We start from the raw sequence: 24,192 nt of genomic DNA on the forward strand, positions 1-24,192 counted from the left end.
CCATGGAATCTCTTTTGAATTACTCAGTTCTACTTTTGTAGTGAAGCAGCAGCCACAGATAATAAATAAATGAATAAACATAGCTATGTTCCAATAAGAATTCATAGGCACTAAAATTTTAAATTTCATATAATTTTCATTTATCATGAAATATTATTGAGAGTCCCTTGGACTGCAAGGAGATCAAATCAGTCAATCCTAAAGGAAATCAGTCCTGAATACTCATTGGAAGGACTGATGCTAAAGCTCAAACTCCAATACTCTGGCCACCTGATGTGAAGAACTGACTCATTGGAAAAGACCCTGATGCTGGGAAAGATTAAGGGCAGGAGGAGAAGGGGACGACAGAGGATGAGATGGTTGGATGGCATCATCAACTTGATGGACATGAGCTTAAGCAAGCTCCGGGAGTTGGTGATGCACAGGGAAGCCTGTTCTATGGGGTCGCAGAGTCGGACACAACTGAGCGACTGAACTGAGAACTGATTATTCTTCTTATTCTTTTTCACAATATAAAAACTACCTTAGGGGCTTCCCTGGCAGTCCAGAGGTTAAGACTCTGCACTTCCACTTCAGGGGGCATGGATTTGATCCTTGGTTGGGGAACTGAGATCCCACATGGCTTGTGGTATGGCCAAAAGAAAAAAAAAAAAAAAAAGAATAAAAACTAAACTTAGCTTGCAGGCCATATATAAAAATAGATGGTGAACTGTATTGGACCCACAAACTATAATTTACTGAACCCTAGAGGATGAGCCTCAGCTGACCAAGCAGTGACTAGAGAAACTTCAGAGAAAGGATAGTTGGTAAATATTTTATGTATGTAATTGTAATACTAAGAACAAATCAAAGGGCTTCCCCATTGGCTAAGTGGTAAAGAATCCTCCTGCAATGCATGAGACATGGGTTCAATCCCTGGGTCAAGAAGATCCCCTGGAGAAGGGAATGGCAACCTTCTCCAGTATTCTTGCCTGGAAAATCCCATGGACAGAAGAACCTGGAAGGCTACAGTCCATGGGGTTAAAAAAGAGTTGGACACGACTTAGCAACTGAAAAACAACTAAGAACAAATCAATCATGTTGATGTTCGGGAGAAATCAACACAATACTGTTAAGCAATTATCTTTCAATTAAAACTAAAGAAATTTTTTAAAAAAAGGACAAATCAAAGGTGTTGAAAGATACATGCATAGAAGAATGTAAACTTTATACAACCTCACAATCAGAAAGACAACTAAAATAATGGGAGAAAGGAAAGAGAAAGCATTAGATTATCAACTACTAAGTAGGTAATAGGAAGAAAGCAAAGATACCATTAAAACTGACAAACTAGACAATGAAAAGTTAAGTAAGGGAGTAAAAAGGAACTAAAAGCACTATAAAAATTATTACTACAAATGTTACCACTAGAATGAAGGTAACAAAAGAAATTAGAATATACAAATCAATTTTATATACGGAGGAATGCTAAACTCATCCATAATTACTAAAAATGTAGTTTCAAATCAACGTAAAAGTATAAACTTTAGTATAGGGAATGCCATGGAAGCAAGACATAAACTACAGAAGCATTAAAAAAAATTCTGGCAAACATAACTACATATTAATTAAAATGTCATTAAGGCAAATGACAGCATAAATCAAGTTTAAAAGACAGAAAATAGATTTCATACACTTAACTTATGATCCAGCAATATCATTCTGAGGTTACCAAGAGAAATGAAAACAAATGTCCATACATAGACTTGTATTTGAATAGCTTTATTGAAAAGCTAGAAGTCAGTCCAGTATTCATCAAGTGATGAACAGGTACTATATTGTGGCATTTCCATACAATGGCATACTACCAGGCAATAAAAAGGAACAAATTGCTGATACATGAGAGGCGCTCAAAGGCATTATGTATGATTTCACTTATAAGACATTCTGAAAGGCCAAAACTATAGGGACAGAAAACAGATCAGTGAACGCCAGGAGCTAGGGGTATGTGAGCAAGAGGACTGCCTGCAAAACGACACTAGAGAAGTTTTGAAATGATATAAATGTTTTATATCTTATTGTGGGGGGTTGTTGTTGTTGTTCAGTCGCTAAGTCGTGTCCAACTCTGCGACTCCATGGACTGCGTGAGCATGCCAGGTTTCCCTATCCTTCACTATCTCCCAGAGTTCACCCAAGTTGATGTCCATTGAATCAGTGATGCCCTCCAACCATCTCATCCTCTGTTGCCCCCTTCCTCTTCTGCCCTCAGTCCTTCCAAGCATCAGGGTCTCTTCTAATGGGTCGGTTCTTTGCATCAGGTGGCCAAAGTACTGGAGTTTCAGCATCACTCCTTCCAACAAATATTCAGGGTTGGATTCTTTTAGGATAGGCTGGTTTGACCTTTCTGCTGTCCAAGGGACTCTCAAGAGTCTTCTCCAGCACCACAGTTCAAAAGTATCAATTCTTCAGCCCTCAGCCTTCTTTACAGTCCAACTCTCACATCCATACATGACTACTGGAAAAACCATAGCTATCACTATACGGACTGGACCTTTGTCAGCAAAGTGATGTCTCTGCTTTTTAATACACTGTCTAAGTTTGTCATAGCTTTTCTTCCAAGGAGCCAAGTGTCTTTTAATTTCATGGTTGCAGTCACAGTCCACAGTGATTTTGGAGCCCAAGAAAATAAAATCTGACACTGTTTCCACTTTTCTCCCATCTATTTGCCATGAAGTGATGGGACCAGATGCCATGATGCTTAGTTTTTTGAATGCTAAGCTTTAAGCCAGTTTTTTCATTCTTCTCTTTCACCCTCATTAAGAGGCTCTTTAGTTCCTTTTCACTTTCTGCCATTTAGAGTGGTATCATCTGCACATCTGAGGTTACTGATATTTCTCCTTGCAATCTTGATTCCAGTTTGTGATTTATCCAGCCTGGCATTTTGCATGACATACTCTACATATATTAAATAAGCAGGGTGACAATATACAGCCTTGACATACTCCTTTCCCAATTCTGAACCAATCAATTGTTCCATGTCTGGTTCAAACTGTTGCTTCTTGAGCTCTATACAGGTTTCTCAGGAGGCAGGTAAGGTAGTCTGGTAATCCCATCTCTTTAAGAATTTTCCAGTTTGTTGTGATTCACGCAGTCAAAAGTTTTAGCGTAGTCAATAAAGCAGATGCTTTTCTGGTATTCCCTTGCTTTTTCTATGATCCAACAGATGTTGGCAATTTGATCTCTGTCTGGTTCCATTGCCTTTTCTCAATCCAGATTGTACATCTGTAAATTATAGGTTCATGTACTGTTGAAGCCTAGATTGAGGGATTTTGAGAATTACCTTGATAGCATGTGAAATGAGTGCAACTGTGCAGTAGTTTGAACATTCTTTGGCATCGGCCTTCTTTGGGATTGTGATGAAAACCAACCTTTTCTAGTCCTGTGGCTGCTGCTGAGTTTTCCAATTTGCTGACATACTGAGTGCTGTATACTTTAACAGCATTGTAGGCTTTCCTGGTGGCTCAGATAGTAAAGAATCTGCCTGCAATGCAGAAGACCTGGTTTTGATCCCTGGACTGGGAAGATCCCCTGGAGAAGGAAATGGCTACCCACTCCAGTATTCTTTCCTGGAGAATTCCATGGACAGAGAAGCTTGGCAGGCTACAATCCACGGGGCCACAAAGAGTTGGACACGACTGAGCAACTAACATTTTCACACTGTGGTGGTTACCAAACTGTATGTGTCTATGAAAACTCATGGAACTGTACACTTAGAAAGGTAGATTTTATTGTGTATCAATTATATCTTTAAAAATCTAACTTAAAAATGAAAAATTATTAAAGACAATCATATTAAGATAATATTTGTGAAGTATATAACACAGCAGTAAGAAAAAAGTAACAGAAAAATAAGGACAGAAATAGGCATTACACAGAAGAAATTAAACATACAATTAAAAAATGAAAAGATGTTCATAATACTAGTAATAGAAGTGCAAATTAAAATAATCAGATAATTTGACTACTAACAGATTGGCAAAAAGTAAAAAGACTGATTAAATAAACTTCGGGACAGATATAGAGAAATGACTGTAAACTGACACAGCAATTCAGAAAAAAATCTGGAAAAATCCATCAAAGTTTATGCACACACCCTTCAAGCCAGAAAATATACCTCTAAGAATCTAGTCTCAAGCACTCTTGAATATATACATTAGTGTATAAAAAAGGTATATGTATATGTTGCATTATTGGTTAATTCCTGTAAAACTGGAAGCAATGTAATTACCTAGAAAAGAGGGATGATTTAAGTATATAATAACATACTCCCACAAAGGAATACATGTAGCAATTAAGCAAGGCAAGAGTTATTATATGGATCTGATTCACAATGTACATTTAAATTGTATTCATTGGGGAATCTTTCCTCTCTGTTCCAATAAATCTTGGGCATACACATGACTCTCAGATAATAAAAGTTCTCATGGTCATGACAGTCTCTGTCCAGGCCTTAGAATGCCCAATTCTAAATAATGATCAAATTGTCAAGCTTTCTTTTTTTTAATATAAATTTATTTATTTTAATTGGAGGCTAATTACTTTACAATACTGTATTGGTTTTGCCATACATCAACATGAATCTGCCACGGGTGTACATGTGTTCCCCATCCTGAACCCCTCTCCCACCATCCATCCCTCTGGTCATCCCAGTGCACCAGCCCCGAGCATCCTATATCATGCATCGAACCTGGACTGGCAATTCGTTTCACATATGATATTACACATGTTTCAATGCCATTCTCCCAAATCATCCCACTCTCGCCCTCTCCCACAGAGTCCAAAAGACTGTTCTATACATCTGTGTCTCTTTTGCTGTCTCTTATACAGGGTTATCATTACTATCTTTCTAAATTCCATATATATGCGTTAGTATACTATATTGGTGTTTTTCTTTCTGGCTTACTTCACTCTGTATAATAGGCTCCAGTTTTAAAAAAAAAGCATAAACTTGGTAAAAAATTGGTAAATTATATTTCATGAGACTTTAAAATTTGGGGAATGTATCTACACAATTGAATGCTATTCAGCAAAAAAGTTTGTGAGCTACTAGCGACTAAATAACAGGTACAGTAATATGAGTGAATCATAAAAACAATACACTCAGTGAAAAAAGCCAGACACAAAAGCATATGTACTATATGATTTCATTACATAAAATTCTAGAAAAGGGAATACCAAACTACAGTGACAGGAACCAGATCAGTGACTGCTCGGGGGCTACAATGTTCATCATAGCACTATTCATAATCACCCCAAAATAGAAACAACCCAAATGTCCATCAGCTGATGCACGCATAAATAAAATGTGGTATAGCCATACAGTGGCATATTATTTGATAATAAAAAGGAATAAACACAGATACATGCTACAGCCTGGATAATCAATGAAACATCATGCTAAGTGAAAGGAGCCAATTACACAGGACCACATGTTGTGTGACACCATTTATATGAATTGTCCAGAATAGGCAAATCTGTAGTGACAGAAAATAGATTAATGGTTGTCTCAGGCTGCAGGAAGAGTTGGGGTAAAAACGGTTATGAGGTTTCTTTTAAGGGTGATAAAAATGTTCCAAATTTTATTATAGTGATGACTGTGCTACTCTGTGAATATACTATGTGAATTATACTTTTTAAATGTGAATTGTCTGTCAATAAAGATGTGGATTATCTCTCAAAAAAAAAAAAGAATTATTATATGTAACAACACAGAACTATCTCCATGATACATTAAATTAAAAACAAGTTGCAAGGAATTCCCTGTTGGCCTAGTGGTTAGGATTCTGGGCTTTCACTGCCATGGCCTGGGTTCAATCCTTGATCAGGGAACTGAGATACTGCAAGCTGCACAGTGTGGCCAAAAAAAGTTGCAAAACAGAGTACATAGTAGGATCCCATTTATACACACACACACACATACATACACACACAAACATACCTCCTAAACATATAAATATATATGTTTATAAATAATAAAGATCTGTAGGGATGTGTACTAAATCGTGTTTAGTTTAACAAAGTATGATGGGACAGAAAGGCAACAATAATTTTTATTTGTATTTTTCTGTATTATTTGAATTTTGAAAAAGTAAGTTTTATTGCATTGCTTAAGTAAATAATTTTTTAATGCTGTTGCATTTTGAAGATAATACATAAATTCTCATTACATAGAACTAATCTTAAGACAGACCCTGATTGTTACTTCTATAATTAAATCTTAGATATCAGCCCTGCCTATGATCCTAATACTTCCTATGATCTGCCCTTTTGATCCTAACACTTGATTTCAACAAACATCTGTTGAAGGACTTCCGTGGTGGTCCAGTGGTTAAGACTCAGCTTCTAGTGCAGGGGGTACAGGTTTGATCCCTGGTCAGATAGCTAAGATCCCACATGCTGCATGGAGTGGCCAAAAAAGAAAAAAATAGTAATAATTTTAATACTGGGTGTTTTTGTCTATTTTGAGGATAAAAATGCAAAGTTTACTGAAAATTTTTTTTAAAGAATGTGCTTCAGTATATTCTGTTTTTCATATTTACCTTTTTGTATGTATCTAAGAATGTTTACGTCTACTCTCTAAACAAATTTCAATTATAGAATAATAAATACAGTGTTATCAGCTACAGTCATCATGTTAAATACCTTAGATTCTCAGACCTTATTTATCTTACTGTAGTTTTTAAATTAATTTATTTTTAGTTATGCTGGGTCTTTGTTGCTGCACTTAGGCTTTCTATGTTGTAATAAGTGGGGACTACTCTCCAGTTGTGTGGCATGGGCTTTCTCATTGCAGTTGCTTGTGGCTGCAGAGCACAGGCTCTAAGTGCACGGGCTTCAGTAGTTGCAGCATGTGGGCTCAGTAGTTGCAGCATGTGGGCTCAGTAGTTGCAGTGTGTAGGCTCAGCTGCACCACAGCATGTGGAATCTTCCTGGACCAGGGATCAAAACCACATTACCTGTGTTGGCAGCCAGATTCTTATCTACTGTACCACCAGGGAAGTCCCTTTACTGTAGTTTTTATTTTTAAGGGATAAACTACTGAAAAGCTGGATGTCACAAAGAAGGGGCACATTACACACAGTAGATCAAGCTCAAATTTTTATCTCTGTTCTCAAAAATTTTGTGTTTGTTTTTATGCTTCTACTTTATTTTCAATTCTCATCTTAGATTCTGCAAGATCATAGCAAAAAGTCTTTGGTGTGGGATAGCAATTTTACACAAAAGAGATAGATCAAAAATTCAATATGGGGTTCTTTGATATTAAATTAAAATTTATATGAACACATGAACACATTTTTGGGGGGCTTCCCTGGTGGCTCAGACGGTAAAGAGTCTGCCTGCAGTGCAGGAGACCTGAAGAAGGAAATGGCAACCCACTCCAGTATTTTTGCCTGGAAAATCCCATGGATGGAAGAGCCTGGCAAGCTACAGTCCATGGGGTCGCCAAGAGTCACCACTGACCAACTTCACTTTTTCTTTTTTTTCCAACTATTTTTGTGTCTGCAAGTCAGATACTATCAAGCAAACTGCCATGTCTGATCCACAATCCTTTTAAATTTTTAACTCAAAGACAAATAGGAAAATTCAGTAAATTTTATCTTTCCAGATGTTCTCAGAAAGAGTTATAAAACACAGTTGGATAATCTATTTACACCAAATGAATTACCTATGTGTGTTGTGAGGTAGCAATGAAAGACTATGATCTTCTATGGTAATAACACCCTCAATGCAGAAGCCTTCCCTCCTCACAGTGTGTGAAGAGTGTGAATAAGGGATGGAGAGTCACCTTTCATTATTTCATCAACTACTGGTGTTTTCACAGTATTTTAAATGCCTGATTTCAATTTTACAACAATACCAATATTTATTCTGAAAGGTAATCACATGTTCCAAGTAGCAGAACTTCCAACACGTTCTATAGGAATAATTTGCAGTTCTTTTTTTGTGGGGGCAGGGGGAGGTGTGAGGTGCGCTTCATGGCTTGCAGGATCTCAGGTCCCCAACCAGGGACTGAACCCAGGCCATGGCAGTGAAAGCGCTGAATCCTAACCAGTAGACCACCAGGGAACTTCCTAATTCACAGTTCTGAATCATACTTCAGAAAAAAACACTTGCAGCAGTGCAGGATTTATTCCTACTCCATCACAGGTAATACTGCATAGATCTCTACAGGAACTTTAAATTCTTCTGCTGTGAACTTTAAGATTGCTATGAAAGATGTACTTTGGGGAACACTGAGTACTCCGTAAGGCAGCCATTAGCGTGATTTGAAATGAATCTTCAACATGGCAGAGCAGGTCTGGACAGAGACCCCACACCATCTCTGTGAAACAGCTCCACTCCCTCCACAGTGCTGGGGACAGCAAAAGTTGTTCTGCGCTATTCTGTGCCTAAAGGTTTTTCTTGGTGCTTTCTTAAAACAGTATCAGATCTTGGGTCTGCATCCCAATCGTTATCCTTTTCTTCCCCTTCTCTGCAGCAAAACATATCCCTTCTTATTTCTTCTAATCTTTTTTTTTAATGGTTTAATTTTTTTTCTTTTATTGTGTTTTATTTAAAAAGAATATACACAATATATAGGTGAGTTACAAAGCAGAATAATGAAGTGAACACCACTGATTCAGCATCTAACCCAGGAAAATATTAATACTGTTGCCAAGTTCCCTGTGTGATCCTCCATTTGACACGGAGGTTATTGTTACCTGAATTGTATTTATTAGTCATTCCCCTGCTTTTCTTTAAAAATTTCACCACATCTAACAGGTATTTCAGAGAGATTCTATCACTTATTCCCCCAACAAAAGTCTTCTGTTCTTTACACACACTTTTGAAGGGCAGTATTTTTTAAAGCTTATAAACATAATTTTTTATTAGTTACACAATAGTCCATCCTCCTAATAACACAAAGATTCCTGAGTAAGCTGTACATGCACCTTCTATAGGAAGAGCTTTGCAAAAACCTAAAGATGATAAACTTAAGGATGCTTCACAAAAGAGTGCTTTGTGGTGCAATGTAGACTGTAAGCTTTCAATACTGAAAGATAGCTTAGTGAAGAGGTTCCCAAATTTAATAGACACGCTTTACCAGTCAACAGAAAAAATCAGAAAAGGAAGGAATGTGATGAGCTCTTCCACAGAGGTACATGTATACAATTTAAAGACCTGCTTTTTAGCCTGAGATTATCCTACTTCCTTGGAATTAAATTTTCCTTTTCTTCATAAAACTATAGGAGATGGTAAGGATTTTTTGGTTGCTGTTCATGTGCTCTTTTTAAAGTTAAAATTGAACTTATTTAGCCAAATAAAAATTTGAAAACCCTGTGTCTTACCCAAAGTCTTCTGAAATTGTACTGGCCCACAGAATTCCAAAGCTTGGCACCCTCACTAAGACCACAATATAATACTATTCGATACCTACCAGATTGGCTAAAACTTAAAAAGTTGGCAACATCAAATCTTGCAAGAATGTGGAGCCATGGGAACTCCCATATACTGCTGGAGAACTTACAAATTGGTATAACCACTTTGGAAAACAGTCTGACATTATCCACTATGACTTAAGATATACTCTAGAACTCAGCAATTCTATTCCAGATATACACCCTGGACAAACTCCTATACATGTGTACCAAAATACACAAATAAGAATGTTCACAGAAAAATTGTTTTATACAGTAATAGTCCAAAATTGGAAACAATCTACATATCCATATACAGTACAATGAATAACAATGTGGGTTATCAAACACTATAAGGTAAATGGACAAAACATATACATATATAAATATGCACACACACACACATATATACATACACACAATGCTGAGTGAAAGCTACTCAACAAGAGAAATGTACAGAATGACTCCATCTATACAGAATTCAAAACCAGATGCAACTATTCAATATGATTTGGGTGAGAAGCTAAAAGGAAAATGAAGGAAACTGTTATCACAAAACACAGAAGAGAGGTTATATCATAAAGTGGGAGAGAAGGATGGTGATCCAGAAGGAGGCCCCTGAGAACTAGCAATGTCTCATTTCTTGATCTAAGGAGTGGTTAGAAAGGTGTTCACTTTATAGTTATTCTTTAAGCTGTTAATATGCTTTATACAATCTTTTGTATAAAAGAGATGTACTTAAAAAAAAAAATTGTAAGGGGCTGTCTCTTGAGGTAGCAGATGCTCCACCACATATGTTTAATCAGAGCTAAAGGTTCACATATCAGATGTGTTATAGCAGGAACTCAAGTACTCATCAGGAATTTGGACTAGCTGGCCATCAGTCTCCTGCCAATCAAGAGATTTTATGCATCTATTTCCATACCTTGTAACGATGATTTTTATGAACACTATTCTGGAAGCAGTCCATACAGAGTACACATGTTGGATCAATTGCACAGTCCCTGAAAAACATTAAAAATCAGGTGCCAAAATTTAGATGACTCCCATTGATGCTCAAAGTATAACAATGATATAATGTGAATCAATTTCCTATATGATACACAAACTGTTTATGAAAATACTTTAAAAATTGAATTCCAAATAATGTTGGCCTCTTTCTGGCCATATTTTAATGTATATGTTGGGATGTTTGGTTTTGTTTCCTAAATTACCCTCATTACTTTGAGCTTTCGCCTGGTTTCAAACTATTAAATTCCACTTCAAAATTAGTTTCTGGTGCGTGATTTGGCAGCACATATGCCAAAATTAGTTTTCTGAAAAATTGATCAGTTTTTCTTCACTCTCTGCATCATCTTAGCCTATTACAGTTACAAATGTATTTTACAGGCACTGATTGTTCACTGGTAAATGAGGCTTGGTTAAAGAAAAAATTCCTTAGAATGTAAGCAACATAAGGGAAAGGATTTTAATTTATTTTGTATAATATCTCCCAAGCTTGTAGAGCAGTACCTCAGTTCAGTTCAGTTCAATTGCTCAGTTGTGTCCGACTCTTTGCGACCCCATAAATCACAGTACGCCATGATAAATATCAATGAATATTTATTGAATAAATTAAATTCAATCTTTCTTATTTTTTTCCTTAATAAAAACTTTTAAAATGTAAAATTTTATTTAATACTTTCAGGGAAACATTGACAATAATATAAACAAGTGCAAAGTGCAAAATTAATTTTTAAAATATTTATTTAGAACAGTTGAAGCGATAGAATTGGGCAATGTTAAAACTGAACTTTTAAATGCTAATAAGTAAAGACTGACTAATAACAGTTTCTAAAATATATATGATCTACTAACCTATTCACAGCAGGATTTCCAAATCTCAGCAGTACTGACACTTTAAACTGAATAATTATTTGCTGGTGATACAGGAGACTATCCTGTGTACCATAGGATGGTTAAGCAGCAACCCGGCCTCTATCCACTAGATGTCAGTACCATCCCCCTAGTGTGACAATTAAAAATGCCTCCGGGACCCTTTTGGAGAAATGAGGTCTACAAATGTCTTCTACTATGCTTTAGTTGAAACCAACCGGGCTTCAGCTAAAAGTACTTAACAAGATAAATGAAACTGCTATATAGTAAAATGGTATACAAAATACAAAAGTTGAATTTTCCCTAAGAAAATAAGAGAATAAAGAAATGTAGTATGTTCTAAACAACTGCTATGTGTGCTTAGTCACTCAGCCGTGTCTGACTCTTTGTGACCCCATGGACTGCTAGGCTCCCCTGTCCATGGGGATTCTCCAGGCAAGAATACTGGAGGGGGTTGCCATGCCATCTTCCAGGGGATATTCCCAACCCAGGGATCGACCCCAGGTCTCCCACATTGCAGGCAATTCTTTACCAGCTGAGCTACTATACACAAATCAGTCAAATCTAGAATTACAGTGAAGCAAAAAGTAATTCTCTGTATTTATAAAATCTGAAGATTCACATTCCTAACCTAAACAACTTCTAATAAAAGAAAAAAAAAACCCTAAAAGTCCGATTAAAACCTAAAAGTTAAAAAGTTTCAGGCAAGAGTAGAGAATAAAAAAGTTCTCTGTGTTACCATGCTGCTTAAGTTCTTTCACAAAAGGCGAAAAACCTAAAGCCGTTTCCAGTTTCCCTACCACTGACCTCTTCTATCCAATTAAGTTACAAATGCTCCAACAGGTTCTTTGATACCAAATGTTACTTGGTGGCAAAAAAAAAACCTGAAATGACAAGGGACTATAGACTTTATTTATACCACTTGCTGTGAACAGTCATAGATTTCTTATAGAAATGCTGTGTTTGATTATAGGATCCTGCCCCAACTCTACTGGGGAAGTATTCAGAATTCTGAAATACATGTGGCACCAAGAGTTTCAGATAAGGGTGTATGGACTACATTACAAACAAGGCAAAAATCAATCACTTATATACTTTCAGAGAACAAGAAGAAAAATGAGAGAATTGTGTAAGTCATATATTCAAAAATAAGCTGTACTAGCAAAAACAAACATAAATGCATAATAAAAGGAAGTTAATTAAGAAGAATTAAATACAACTAGCAATACACCAAGAAAGGTACATCATAAAATAGGCACAGAATATTAAGCTGTAATTACAACCAATCCTGTACATTTCTAAATCTTACCTACAAGAATATGTTGTCTCTCCACTTTTGAAAACCTTCCCACAAAGTTGAAATGCTCCACTGTGCTTCAGTTTCTCTAAGCAAATATCTGGATCTTCTCCAAATAAGTACCATTCCAGGGGAGTGAATATTGACCTCTGTATGCTCTCCTCCTGCTTTTCCAAATCTGGGTCCATTTCAGCAAAATAAATGTCAGGCACCACTTGTGCCAAATAGTTCAAGAAAATAGTATAAAAATCAATCTGCTGATCCCAGCACTGAAAAACAAAACAAAAATTAAACTTTCTTACAAGTTCCTTCTTAAAGATCTAGGAGCACAAGTAATGGCACAGATAATGGCATAATTCTGTAGTTTCAGAGAAAGTGATTTACAGTATATTCCTATTTTACTCTTCACCAATACAAAAGGAGCTGTAGTGCTGGAGAAGACTCTTGAGAGTCCCCTGGACAGCAAGGAGATTAAACTAGTCAATCCTAAAGGAAATCAACCCTGAATATTCATTAGAAAGACTGATGCTGAGGCTCTGATACTTTGGCCACCTGATGTGAAGAGCCGACTCATTGGAAAAGACCCTGATGCTGGGAAAGACTGAGGCAGGAAAAGAAGGGGGGCTACAGAGGATGAAATGGTTGGATGACATCATCGATTCAATGGACATAAGACTGAGCAAACTCCAGAAGACAGTGAAGGACAGGGAAGCCTGGCATGCTGCAGTCCATGGGGTCGCAAAGAGATGGACAGGACTGAGTGACTAAATAGTAGCAAATACAAAAGGAAAGTGGGTGATTTTTTTTTTTTAAAGAAGGACTTGGAAATAAGTGGTTGTCCACATATAGAAAAAAGAAGTGCAGCTACAGCAGATGAGAATTACTCTTCCCTGCTGAAGTGGCCAACTCCTGGTGTGTGAAGGTGATTCAGAGGCTAGAGCGATAAAGTATTCCTCATACCAGTAGTTTAATTATTTTGTTTTTCTCTTCCAGTTTTATTGAGATGTAATTGACATACAGCACTTAATGAGTTTAAGGTGTACAACATAATTATCTGACTTACATACATCATGAAATGATTACCACAATAGTTTCAGTGAATATCCATCATCTCACAAAGATATAAAATTAAATGAATGGGGAAAAATGATTTTTTCCTTGTGATGAGAACTCTTAGGATTTACTAATAGTTTAATTATTTAAAGGAACCATAGCATTTAATGAGAGATCAAAATGAATGAGTGCCAGAGTTTTAGAACACAAAAAGCACTCACCATAAAACAAAAAGAAAAGATAAATGAACATCAGCAAAAAAAAAAAACACAAAAAACCTTCTGCTTTTCAAAAGAAACTGGTAATAGGTGGCTTTTTGCCATGCTTATTTGCACAGGAAAACATGCTCAACATCATTAAATCATTAGAGAAATGCAAATTAAAATGGCAGTGAGATATCCCTAACAAACCTATCAGAGTGTAGATGAAAAAATAAAATAAAAATTTGGCAATACCAAGTATCAACACAAATGCAGAAAACTTAGAAAGGAAAGGGACTCGAAATGCTATACACATACTTTACAAAGGAGTTCAGCAGTTTCTCACAAAGTTAAATATATACTTACCATATGACCCAGCAATCAAACTCCTAGTTATCTAACCAAGAAATAAAAACTTATGTTCACAAAACACTTATACTTGAAAGTTATACCAGCTTTATTCATAATTGCCCCAAACTAGAAATGACTCAGTTGTCCTTCAACTGGCGAATTATAAACAGTTTGTACATCCAAACCACAGAATATTTAGCATACTCCTTTATTGCTCAGCAATAAAAGGACTGAATGATGAACACATGCAAAATCAAAAGAAGTCAAATTCAAAAAGATTATGTACTACTGCCTCTTAGTAGTTGGGATCTTGTTCATATTGACAGCATATATGTGAACTGAGCAAAGCCCATCTCTGGGCCAAATTCCTGACTCCTATTATAAGTGGTTTTAACAGATACTATATGTAGATTCCAATAACGCCACCTTTGTCTTCGATCAAGCAAGAGAGCATTGTAAGTACCCAGAAATGCCCTGTTAAAAGACATTCATGGATTACTCATTGGCAATTTGGTTTTAAATGTGAGGCAATTATCTCAAACCACCCAGCCAGCCCAACATTTTTAATGCTATTAAGTAACAGCAGTCTTTATTTTAAATAGAGGCAGGAAAAATAGAACTCTCTACTCTCAAACCAACATTGGCAATTGAGTCACAGTTAATGGACATCACCAGATGGTCAACACCAAAATCATACTGATTATATTCTTTGCAGCCAAAGATGGAGAAGCTCTATAAAGTCAGCAAAAACAAGACTGGGAGCTGACTGTGGCTCAGATCATAAACTCCTTATTGCCAAATTCAGACTTAAATTGAAGAAAGTAGGGAAAACCACTAGACCATTCAGGTATGACCTAAATCAAATCCTTTACGATTATACAGTGGAGTGACAAACAGATTCGAGGGATTAGATCTGATAGAGGAGTACCTGAAGAACTATGGCTGGAGGTTGTGACACTGTACAGGAGGCAGTGATCAAGACCATCCATCACCAAGAAAAAGAAATGCAAAAAGCAAAATGGTTGTCTGATGAGGCCTTACAAATAGCTATGAAAAGAGAAGCAAAAGGCAAAGGAGAAAAGGAAAGACAAACCCATTTGAATGCATAGTTCCAAAGAACAGCAAAGAGAGATAAGAAAGCCTTTCTCAGTGATCAATGCAAAGAAATAGAGGAAAACAGTAGACTGGGAAAGACTAGAGATCTCCTCAAGAAAATTAGAGATACCAAGGGAACATTTCATGCAAAGATGGGCACAATAAAGGACAGAAATGATACGGACCTAACAGAAGCAGAAGAAGAGGTGGCAAGAATACACAGGAGAACTGTACAAAAAAGATCTTCACAACCCAGATCATGTGTGATCACTCACCTAGAGACAGACATCCTGGAATGTGAAGTCAAGAGGGCCACTATGAACAAAGCAAGTGGAGGTGATGGAATTCCAGCTGAGCTATTTCAAATCCTAAAAGATGACGCTGTGAAAGTGCTGAACTTAATATGCCAGCAAATTTGGAAAACTCAGCACTGGCCACAGGACTGGAAAAGGTCAGTTTTCATTCCAATCCTAAAGAAAGGCAATGCCAAAGAATGCTCAAACTACTGCACAATTGTACTCATCACACATGTCAGCAAAGTAATGCTCAAAATTCTCCAAGCCAGGCTTCAACAGTACATGAACCGTGAACTTCCAGATGTTCAAGATGGATTTAGAAAAGGCAGACGAACCAGAGATCAATTTGCCAACATCCTCTGGTTCATCGAAAAAGCAAGAGTTCCAGAAAAACAACTACTTCTGCTTTACTGACTATGCCAAAGCCTTTGACTGTGTGGATCACAATAAACTGCGGAAAATTCTTCAAGAGATGGGAATACCAGACCACCTGACCTGCCTCCTGAGAAATCTGTATGCAGGTCAAGAATCAACAGTTAGAATGGGACAGGGAACAACAGACTGGTTCCAAATTGGGAATGGAGTACGTCAAGGCTGTATATTGTCACCCTGCTTATTTAACTTATATGCAGAGTACATCATGAGAAATGCTAGACTAGATGAAGCACAAGCTGGAATAAAGGGAGAAATATCAATAGCCTCAGATATGCAGATGACACCACCGTTATGGCAGAAAGTGAAGAGGAACTAAAGAGCCTCTTGATGAAAGTCAAGAGGAGAGTGAAAAAGTTGGCTTAAAGTTCAACATTCAGAAAACTAAGATCATGGCATCCGGTCCCATCACTTCATGGCAAATAGATGGGTTAACAGTGGAAACAATGGCAGACTATTTTTGGGGGCTCCAAAATCACTGCAGATGGTGACTGCAGCCATGAAATTAAAAGATACTTGCTCCTTGGAAGGAAAGTTATGACCAACCTAGACAGAATATTAAAAAGCAGAGACATTACTTTACCAACAAAGGTCTGTCTAGACAAAGCTATGGTTTTTCCAGTAGTCATGTATGGATGTGAGAGTTGAACTATAAAGAAAGCTGAGCACCAAAGAATTGATGCTTTTGAACTGTGGTGTTGGAGAAGACTCTTGAGAGTCCCTTGAATAGCAAGAAGATCCAACCAGTCCATGCTAAAGGAAATCAGTCCTGAATATTCATTGGAAGGACTGATGCTGAAGCTGAAACTCCAATATTTTGGCCACCTGATTCGAAGAACTGACACATCTGAATAAGATCCTGATGCTAGGAAAGACTGAAGGCGGGAGGAGAAAGGAACGACAGAGGATGGATGAGATGGTTGGATGGCATCACTGACTCAATGGACCTGAGTTTGAACAGACTCTGAGAGTTGGTGATGGACAGGGAGCCCTGGTGTGCTGCAGTCTATGGAGTTGCAAAGAGTCGGACATGACTGAGCGACTGAACTGAACTGAATTAAATTAATTCTGTTCATTTGAAATGGGTTGGCTTTCTGGTTTTATTAGTATTTCATGTTTGTTTTATATTTACATAAGAACCATATAAGGCATTTATACTAGTTTCATATTTGCTGATAAAGGTCTGTATAGTCAAAGCTGCGGAGAAGGCAATGGCACCCCACTCCAGTACTTTTTTTTTTTACTTTTAAATTTTATTTTATTTTTAAACTTTACATAATTGTATTAGTTTTGCCAAATATCAAAATGAATCCGCCAAAGGCATACTCCAGTACTCTTTGCCTGGAAAATCCCATGGACGGAGGAGCCTGGTAGGCTGCAGTCCATGGGGTCGCTAAGAGTCGGACATGATTGAGCGACTTCACTTTTCACTTTTCACTTTCACGCATTGGAGAAGGAAATGGCAACCCACTCCAGTGTTCTTGCCTGGAGAATCCCAGGGACGGGGAGCCTGGTGGGCTTCCGTCTATGGGGTCACACAGAGTTGGACACGACTGAAGTGACTCAGCAGCAGCAGCAGTCAAAGCTGTGATTTTTCCAGTAGTCTTGCATGAATGTCAGAGCTGGACCATAAGGAAGGATGGGTACCAAAGAAATGATGCTTTCAAACTGTGGTGTTAGAGAAGACTCTTGAAGAGTCCCTTAGACAGCAAGATCAAACCAGTCAATCTTAAAGGAAATCAACCCTGAATAGTTATTGAAAGGACTGATGTTGAAGGTGAAGCGCCAACACCTTGATGAAGAGCCAACTCACTGGAAAAGACTGATGCTGGGAAAGATTGAAGGCAAAAGGAGAAGAGGGTGGCCAAGAATGATATGGTTGGATAGCATCACTGATTCAATGGATATGACCTTGGACAAACTTTGGAAGATAGTGAGGGACAGGGAGGCCTGGAGTGCTGCAGTCAAAGGGGTTGCAAAGAACTGGACATGACTTAGAGAGGGTAAACAACAATATTCTAAATTAAAAAAAATTTTTTTAAGGCTATGTACTATATAATTCCATTCATATAACATTCCAGAAAAGGCAAAACTACTAGAGATAGAGGATAGCACAGTGGTTGCAAGAGGCTGACAACAAAGTAGCAGCAACATAAATTTTGAGGGCAATGGAACAGTTCTGTAGCATCTGTATTATGGTGATGGGTACACAACTGTTAGCAACTCTCAAAACTCACAGAACTGTACAATAAAAAGTTATTTATGGAAATTTTCATAGTGAATAAAAAATAATATGGTTTGAAAGATGAAAAGAACCACAGATTGAGACAAATATCTGCAATAATACACTAGATACTTCTCTCCCAAAGATCAAGGATGAGGCAAAGATATCTGTTCTCTTCTATTCACTATAGTACTAGAGGTCATAGCTAGTGAAATAAAACAAGAAAAATAAATAAAAGGCATGGTGATTGGAAAGGAAGAAATAAAACTGTTTCTATTCACATACAATATGATTACTCTTCACAAAAAAATTCTGAGAAATCAATTAAAAAACACACACAAGTTTCCCTGGTGGCTCAGTGGTAAAGAATCCGCCTGCCAGTGCAGGAGACCTGAGATCCCACATGCTGCGGAGCAACTGAGCCCATGCCCTAGAGCCGAGGAACCACAAAAGAAGCCACCACGATGAGACGCTGGCACACCACAACTAGAGGGTACCACCCTCTCTCCACAACTAGAGAAAAGCCCGTGTGGCAACAAGTATCCAGCACAGCCAAAAGTAAAATAACATATACAACTATTAAAACAGACACACACACACAGACTTCTGTGGTGGTACAGAGGTTAAGAATCTACCTGCCAATGGAGGGGACACAGGTTCGAGGGAAGATTCCACATGCTGTGGGGCAACTAAGCCTGTGCACCCGAATACTGAGCCCATGCTCCACAACAAGAGAAGCCACCACAATGAGGAGCCCGCAGACTGCAAGAAGAGTAGCCCCCGTTGCCGCAACTAGAGAGAGCCTGTGCCCAGCAACAAATACCCAGTGTAGCAAAAAAAAAAAAAAAACAAGTAAGAATAGTAAGTGAACTAAGCAAGCTCATTAAATGTAAGATCAATACATAAAAATCAACTGTATTTCTATATACTAGCAACAAATAATTGGAAAATGAAATTTTTAAATAGCATTTACAGTAGCATCAAAAAAATACTTGGCAATTAGTTTATATTGAACACTATAAAACATTATTGAGAGAAATGTATGAAGTATCTTAAAAAATGAAGAGTTGCATCATGTTCATTGTTTACAAGATTCAATATTTTTAAAAGGTTTATACATCCTAACTGAACTACAAATTCTACACAATCCCAGCAAGCTTTCTTGTAGAAATTAACAAGTTGATTCTAAAAGGAATATGGAGGGAATCCCCTCACAGTCCAGTGGTTAGACCTTGGCACTTTCACTGTCATGATCCAGGTTCAATCCCTTGTTGAGGAACTAAAATCCTACAAGCTGTGCATGGCAGCCAAAAAAAAAAAGAAAAAGGAAATGTAAAGGACTTAGAAGGAGACTTAACAGTATCTGATTTTAGGACTTACTATAAAGGTATACTAATAGTATGGAATTAGCACTGGTGTGTATATATATATATATATATATATTTTTTATCAATGGAACTAAGACAGTTTAAAAATGAATCCATTATGTATGTAAAGTGAAGGTGAAAGCTGCTCAGCGTGTCTGACTCTTCGCAACCCCATAGTCCATGGAATTCTCCAGGCCAGAATACTGGAGTGGGTAGCCTTTCCCTTCTCCAGGGGATATTCCCAACCCAGGGATCAAACCCAGGTCTCCCACGCTGCAGGCGGATTCTTTACTAGCTGACTCACAAGAGAAGCCCAAGAATACTGGAGTGGAGTGTCAATTCATTTTTTAAAAAAGGAACCAACATAGTTCAAAAAAGACAGCAATTTTCAAAAATTGGTGCAGGAGTAATTAGATATCCTAATGGAAAAAAATTAACTTCAACCCATACTTCATACCATACACAAAAATTAATTTGAAATGGATCACAGATTTAAAGGTAATAACTAAAACTGTAAAATTTCTTGACAAAAACATAGAAGAAAACTCTTTGACATCGTCTGGGAGGGCAAAGATTTCTTGGACAGGGCACAAAAAACGCTAACCATGAAAAAAAATGGATAAAACAGAATCAAAATTAAAACTTTCTGTTCCTCAAAATAAACATGAGTAACTGGTATCCAGTTCTGCTACTTACTGTGCATTTTTTCAAATTTTCATACAATCAAACTGTGAAAGATAAATTTTAGAACAGATATATATTAAAATGAACACGTCCCTACTTCTTAAATTGAGCTACCGCTTCTATGAAATTACACAGAGATAGGAGGCAACTATGAAGTATATTTATCATATACTAACCCAACTTGCCAACAGAGGATAGAGCACCCACCCACAGCTATCTACATAGCTAAAGTCCTGGCCCTTTTAGCACAGGAATACCCTGATCCCAAGAAGTATGACTGACTGTTCAGGCCATTGGGTAGTGTTACTGAAGTGAAAACTATCAAGGGAAATGAAAAAATCCTAGAAAAAATAATAGGGATGGAAAACTAGGACTCTTCAGTCTTTAAAAACAAAGGCTAGATAACATTATAAAATCATTAAGAGTTCTGACACGGTGAACACACACTTGTTCACTATATCTTAAATAACAGGTACCCCTTTGAAGTGTAAAAAACAATTTTCAGGACAAAGAAAAGGAATCAGAAATCTATCCAACTATGATAAACTCATAAAACTTGTCTAAGGAGTTTTATAAGCTGACATACAATTAGAATTAATCATTAACAGGGGAAAGGCATAAATTGAGAGACTGCAAATGACACATGCACAGTACTATATACATAAAATAGGTAACAAATAAGAACCTGCTGTATAGCACAGGGAACTCTACTCAATACTCTGTAATGGCCTATATGGGAAAAGAATCTAAAGAAAGAGTGGATATATGTGCGTGTGTGTGTGTGTGTGTATATACACATAAAACTGATTCACTTTGTGTACACCTGAAACTAACACATTATAAATCAACTATATGCCAATAAAAAATTTTTTTAAAAAAGAATTTACATAAAGTTCCATCATAAGTAACTAAGGAAAGTTCCTTACGTATTATATATAATATATATATACATAAAAGGAACTAAGGAAAGTTCCTTATATATTATATATAAGGCTGAGTTTGCTCTCCTGAAGCTCAATATGCCTCCATAAGTTCAACTCTATAAAACTTTATATAAAACATACTATATTAAAATTAGGTATTATTGTAGAAATTAAATTAGCCTGTCCTCTCAGAAGGACAATTTTAATAATTATTAAAATTTTTAATTTATATAAACTTTGACTCAGAAATTCCCACTTCGAGGAATCTGTTCCTCAGATAATCTCAAATATGTAAAAAGAAATATATACAAGTATTTTATTTGCAGGATTATTATGATAATAAAAGGCTAAAAACAACTTAAATGTCCCATAACAAAAGCTGAATAAATCATGGCACACAAATTCAACGCAGCCATTATAAAAAAGAGAGGGGGCACAGGTTTAAATGTACTAATATAAAATATTCTTCAAGCTATACGGTTAAATAAAAAGCAAACAGTACAAAACAGTGAAAATTGTATGCTACCATTTATAAAGAAAGACGTGAAGAGAAGAAGATACATCAGTATATGCTTACATGAGAGTAGACAGTCTTTGAAAGGGTTCAAAATACATTGTTAACAGCAAAAACAGGCCTCTATTTATTTTTCACTGTATAAACATTTTTACTATTTAATTTTTTTACATATGTATTATCTATCAAAAATCATTTTAAAGTTTTTTCTATCTATACATTTCATGTACAAAGTTATTCATAACAGGAAAAAAATATGAATGTCCATCAATAAGGGAATTGTTTAAAGAAATGGTGGAATCTATCATTTAATCAGACCTGCTGCTGCTGCTGCTAAGTCACTTCAGTCGTGTCCGACTCTGTGCGACCCCATAGACGGCAGACCACCAGGCTTCCCGTCCCTGGGATTCTCCAGGCAAGAACACTGGAGTGGGTTGCCATTTCCTTCTCCAATGCATGAAAGTGAAAAGTGAAAGTGAAGTCGCTCAGTCGTGTCCAACTCTAGCGACCCCATGACTGCAGCCTACCAGGCTCCTCTGCCCATGGGATTTTCTAGGCAAAACTGTAAAAAAATATATATATATATATATTCCATTGTGTCCACTATTTGACTTGTAATTGTGAAAAAACAAGGCCACCTAAATGTTTATCATTAAAGGGTACATCCATAGTACTATATGCAGTCAGAAGGTCATAAAATACTGTAGACTGAAAAAAGCAAGTTTAAAATAATATAATTTCATTTTTATAAAAGCAAAAACAAACCTCTAAATGATGTTTATACATTTCTATACATTTGAGTTTCCTAATTCAACATGTACATCAATGTAGAGATATATGTATATATCTGTATAGATACATGTATCATTGTTTCCTAAACACAGAATAAGTCTCTAGAAAGAGAAACATCAAATTGTTAACAGTGGTTATATGGAGAACTGAGGGGAAAAGAACTGAAGGAAAGGTCTCAGAATTTTCACTTTTCACTGTAAACAATGTTACACTGTTTGACCTTGTTTGACAAGTGTCAATAATGCAATCAAGAGGGGAGGAAAAAAAACTCTAAAACAACCATAAGAGATACATCCATTGCTGCTGCTAAGTCGCTTCAGTCGTGTCCGACTCTGTGTGACCCCATATATGGCAGCCCACCAGGCTCCCCGGTCCCTGGGATCTTCCAGGCAAGAAGACGAGTGGGTTGCCATTTTCTTCTCCAATGTATGAAAGTGAAAAGTGAAAGTGAAGTTGCTCAGTCGTGTCTGACCCTCAGCAACCCCATGGACTGCAGCCTACCAGACTCCTCCGTCCATGGGATTTTCCAGGCAGGAGTACTGGAGTGGGGTGCCATTGCCTTCTCCGGATACATCCATTAAAATGATGCAAAAAAGTCTCAAAGTGTCTCCCTTTAAGATGCTTATTAAGAACAAAGGGAAAAGGTAGAAACTATAGAGGAACCTTGCAGATACCAACTTAACAAAGTGATTAAGATAAATATCACCAGTAGTAAGAAATACTGATATCAAGAATCCCTTAATATGATATACTGAGGATGCGGTACCATTTTTATGTTATTCTTGCCAAAAACATATACCCTCCTTCCAAAGGGAACATTGTACAAAGTAACTGCTCAATATTCTTGTGCTCCTGCTGAGGTCATTAAAAATAAGGAAAAATCAAGACACTGTTAAAAACTGAAAGGAGACTATGGAGAAACTGGGACACTGTTACATACTGTTACATACTGGGACGGACTGTTACATACTGGGACAGACTGTTACATACTGGATGAAACAGGTGGGAGGTAAGGTGGGAACCTTGATAGGATCCTGGAACAGAAGAAGGACATTAGTAGGAAAACTGGTAAAATTTGAATAAGGACTGTTGTTTAGTTTGTAGAAATATTAACTTCCTAACCCTAATAACTGGAGAAGGAAATGGCAACCCACTCCAGTGTTCTTGCCTGGAGAATCCTAGGGACAGGGGAGCCTGGTGGGGTCACACACAGTCGGACACGACTGAAGTGACGCAGCAGCAGCAACCCTAATAACTGTAATATTTTATGTGAGATGCTAACATTAGGGGATGCAGGAGTTAGGGATATAATGGAACTGCCTGTGCTATTTTTGTAAGTTTTCTTAAAGTCTAAAATGAGTTCAAAATAAGAAGTTTGAAAAAGAGAGATGATATTGAAGATGTCTATTTCCACCTAGTGGAAAGGCAGTAAAATATACAGTACATTAAAGTAGGTTACAAAGTAGCATGTATAAAATCTCATTTGGTTATATACTATATATATTAAAATGGGGAAAATTTAGTAGGAATATATACCAAAATGTTAACAGTAGTGAGCAGTGGGATTTTAGCATATTTTCATGGAATTTATTTGTATGTTTGCTTACCTAATAACAATAATATCTTTACAGCAATTCCATATTTTAGGAGCA

The 24,192-nt window shown here is 36.9% G+C and overlaps 1 protein-coding gene across 1 annotated transcript in view; it reads right to left on the minus strand.

Moving 5' to 3' along the window:
* The window catches only part of UBR1 (ubiquitin protein ligase E3 component n-recognin 1), a 154,643-nt gene that overhangs the window by 120,849 nt on the left and 9,602 nt on the right, over nt 1–24,192 (minus strand). Inside the window, exons 2-3 of the mRNA XM_027553667.1 lie at nt 12,622–12,878; nt 10,363–10,441 (exon numbers count right to left, since the gene is read on the minus strand). Coding sequence (XP_027409468.1) covers nt 10,363–10,441; nt 12,622–12,878 — 336 coding nt within the window. The remainder of the gene's footprint in view (nt 1–10,362; nt 10,442–12,621; nt 12,879–24,192) is intronic.

This window comes from Bos indicus x Bos taurus, chromosome 10, assembly GCF_003369695.1.
Source record: "Bos indicus x Bos taurus breed Angus x Brahman F1 hybrid chromosome 10, Bos_hybrid_MaternalHap_v2.0, whole genome shotgun sequence".
Taxonomy (NCBI): domain Eukaryota; kingdom Metazoa; phylum Chordata; class Mammalia; order Artiodactyla; family Bovidae; genus Bos; species Bos indicus x Bos taurus.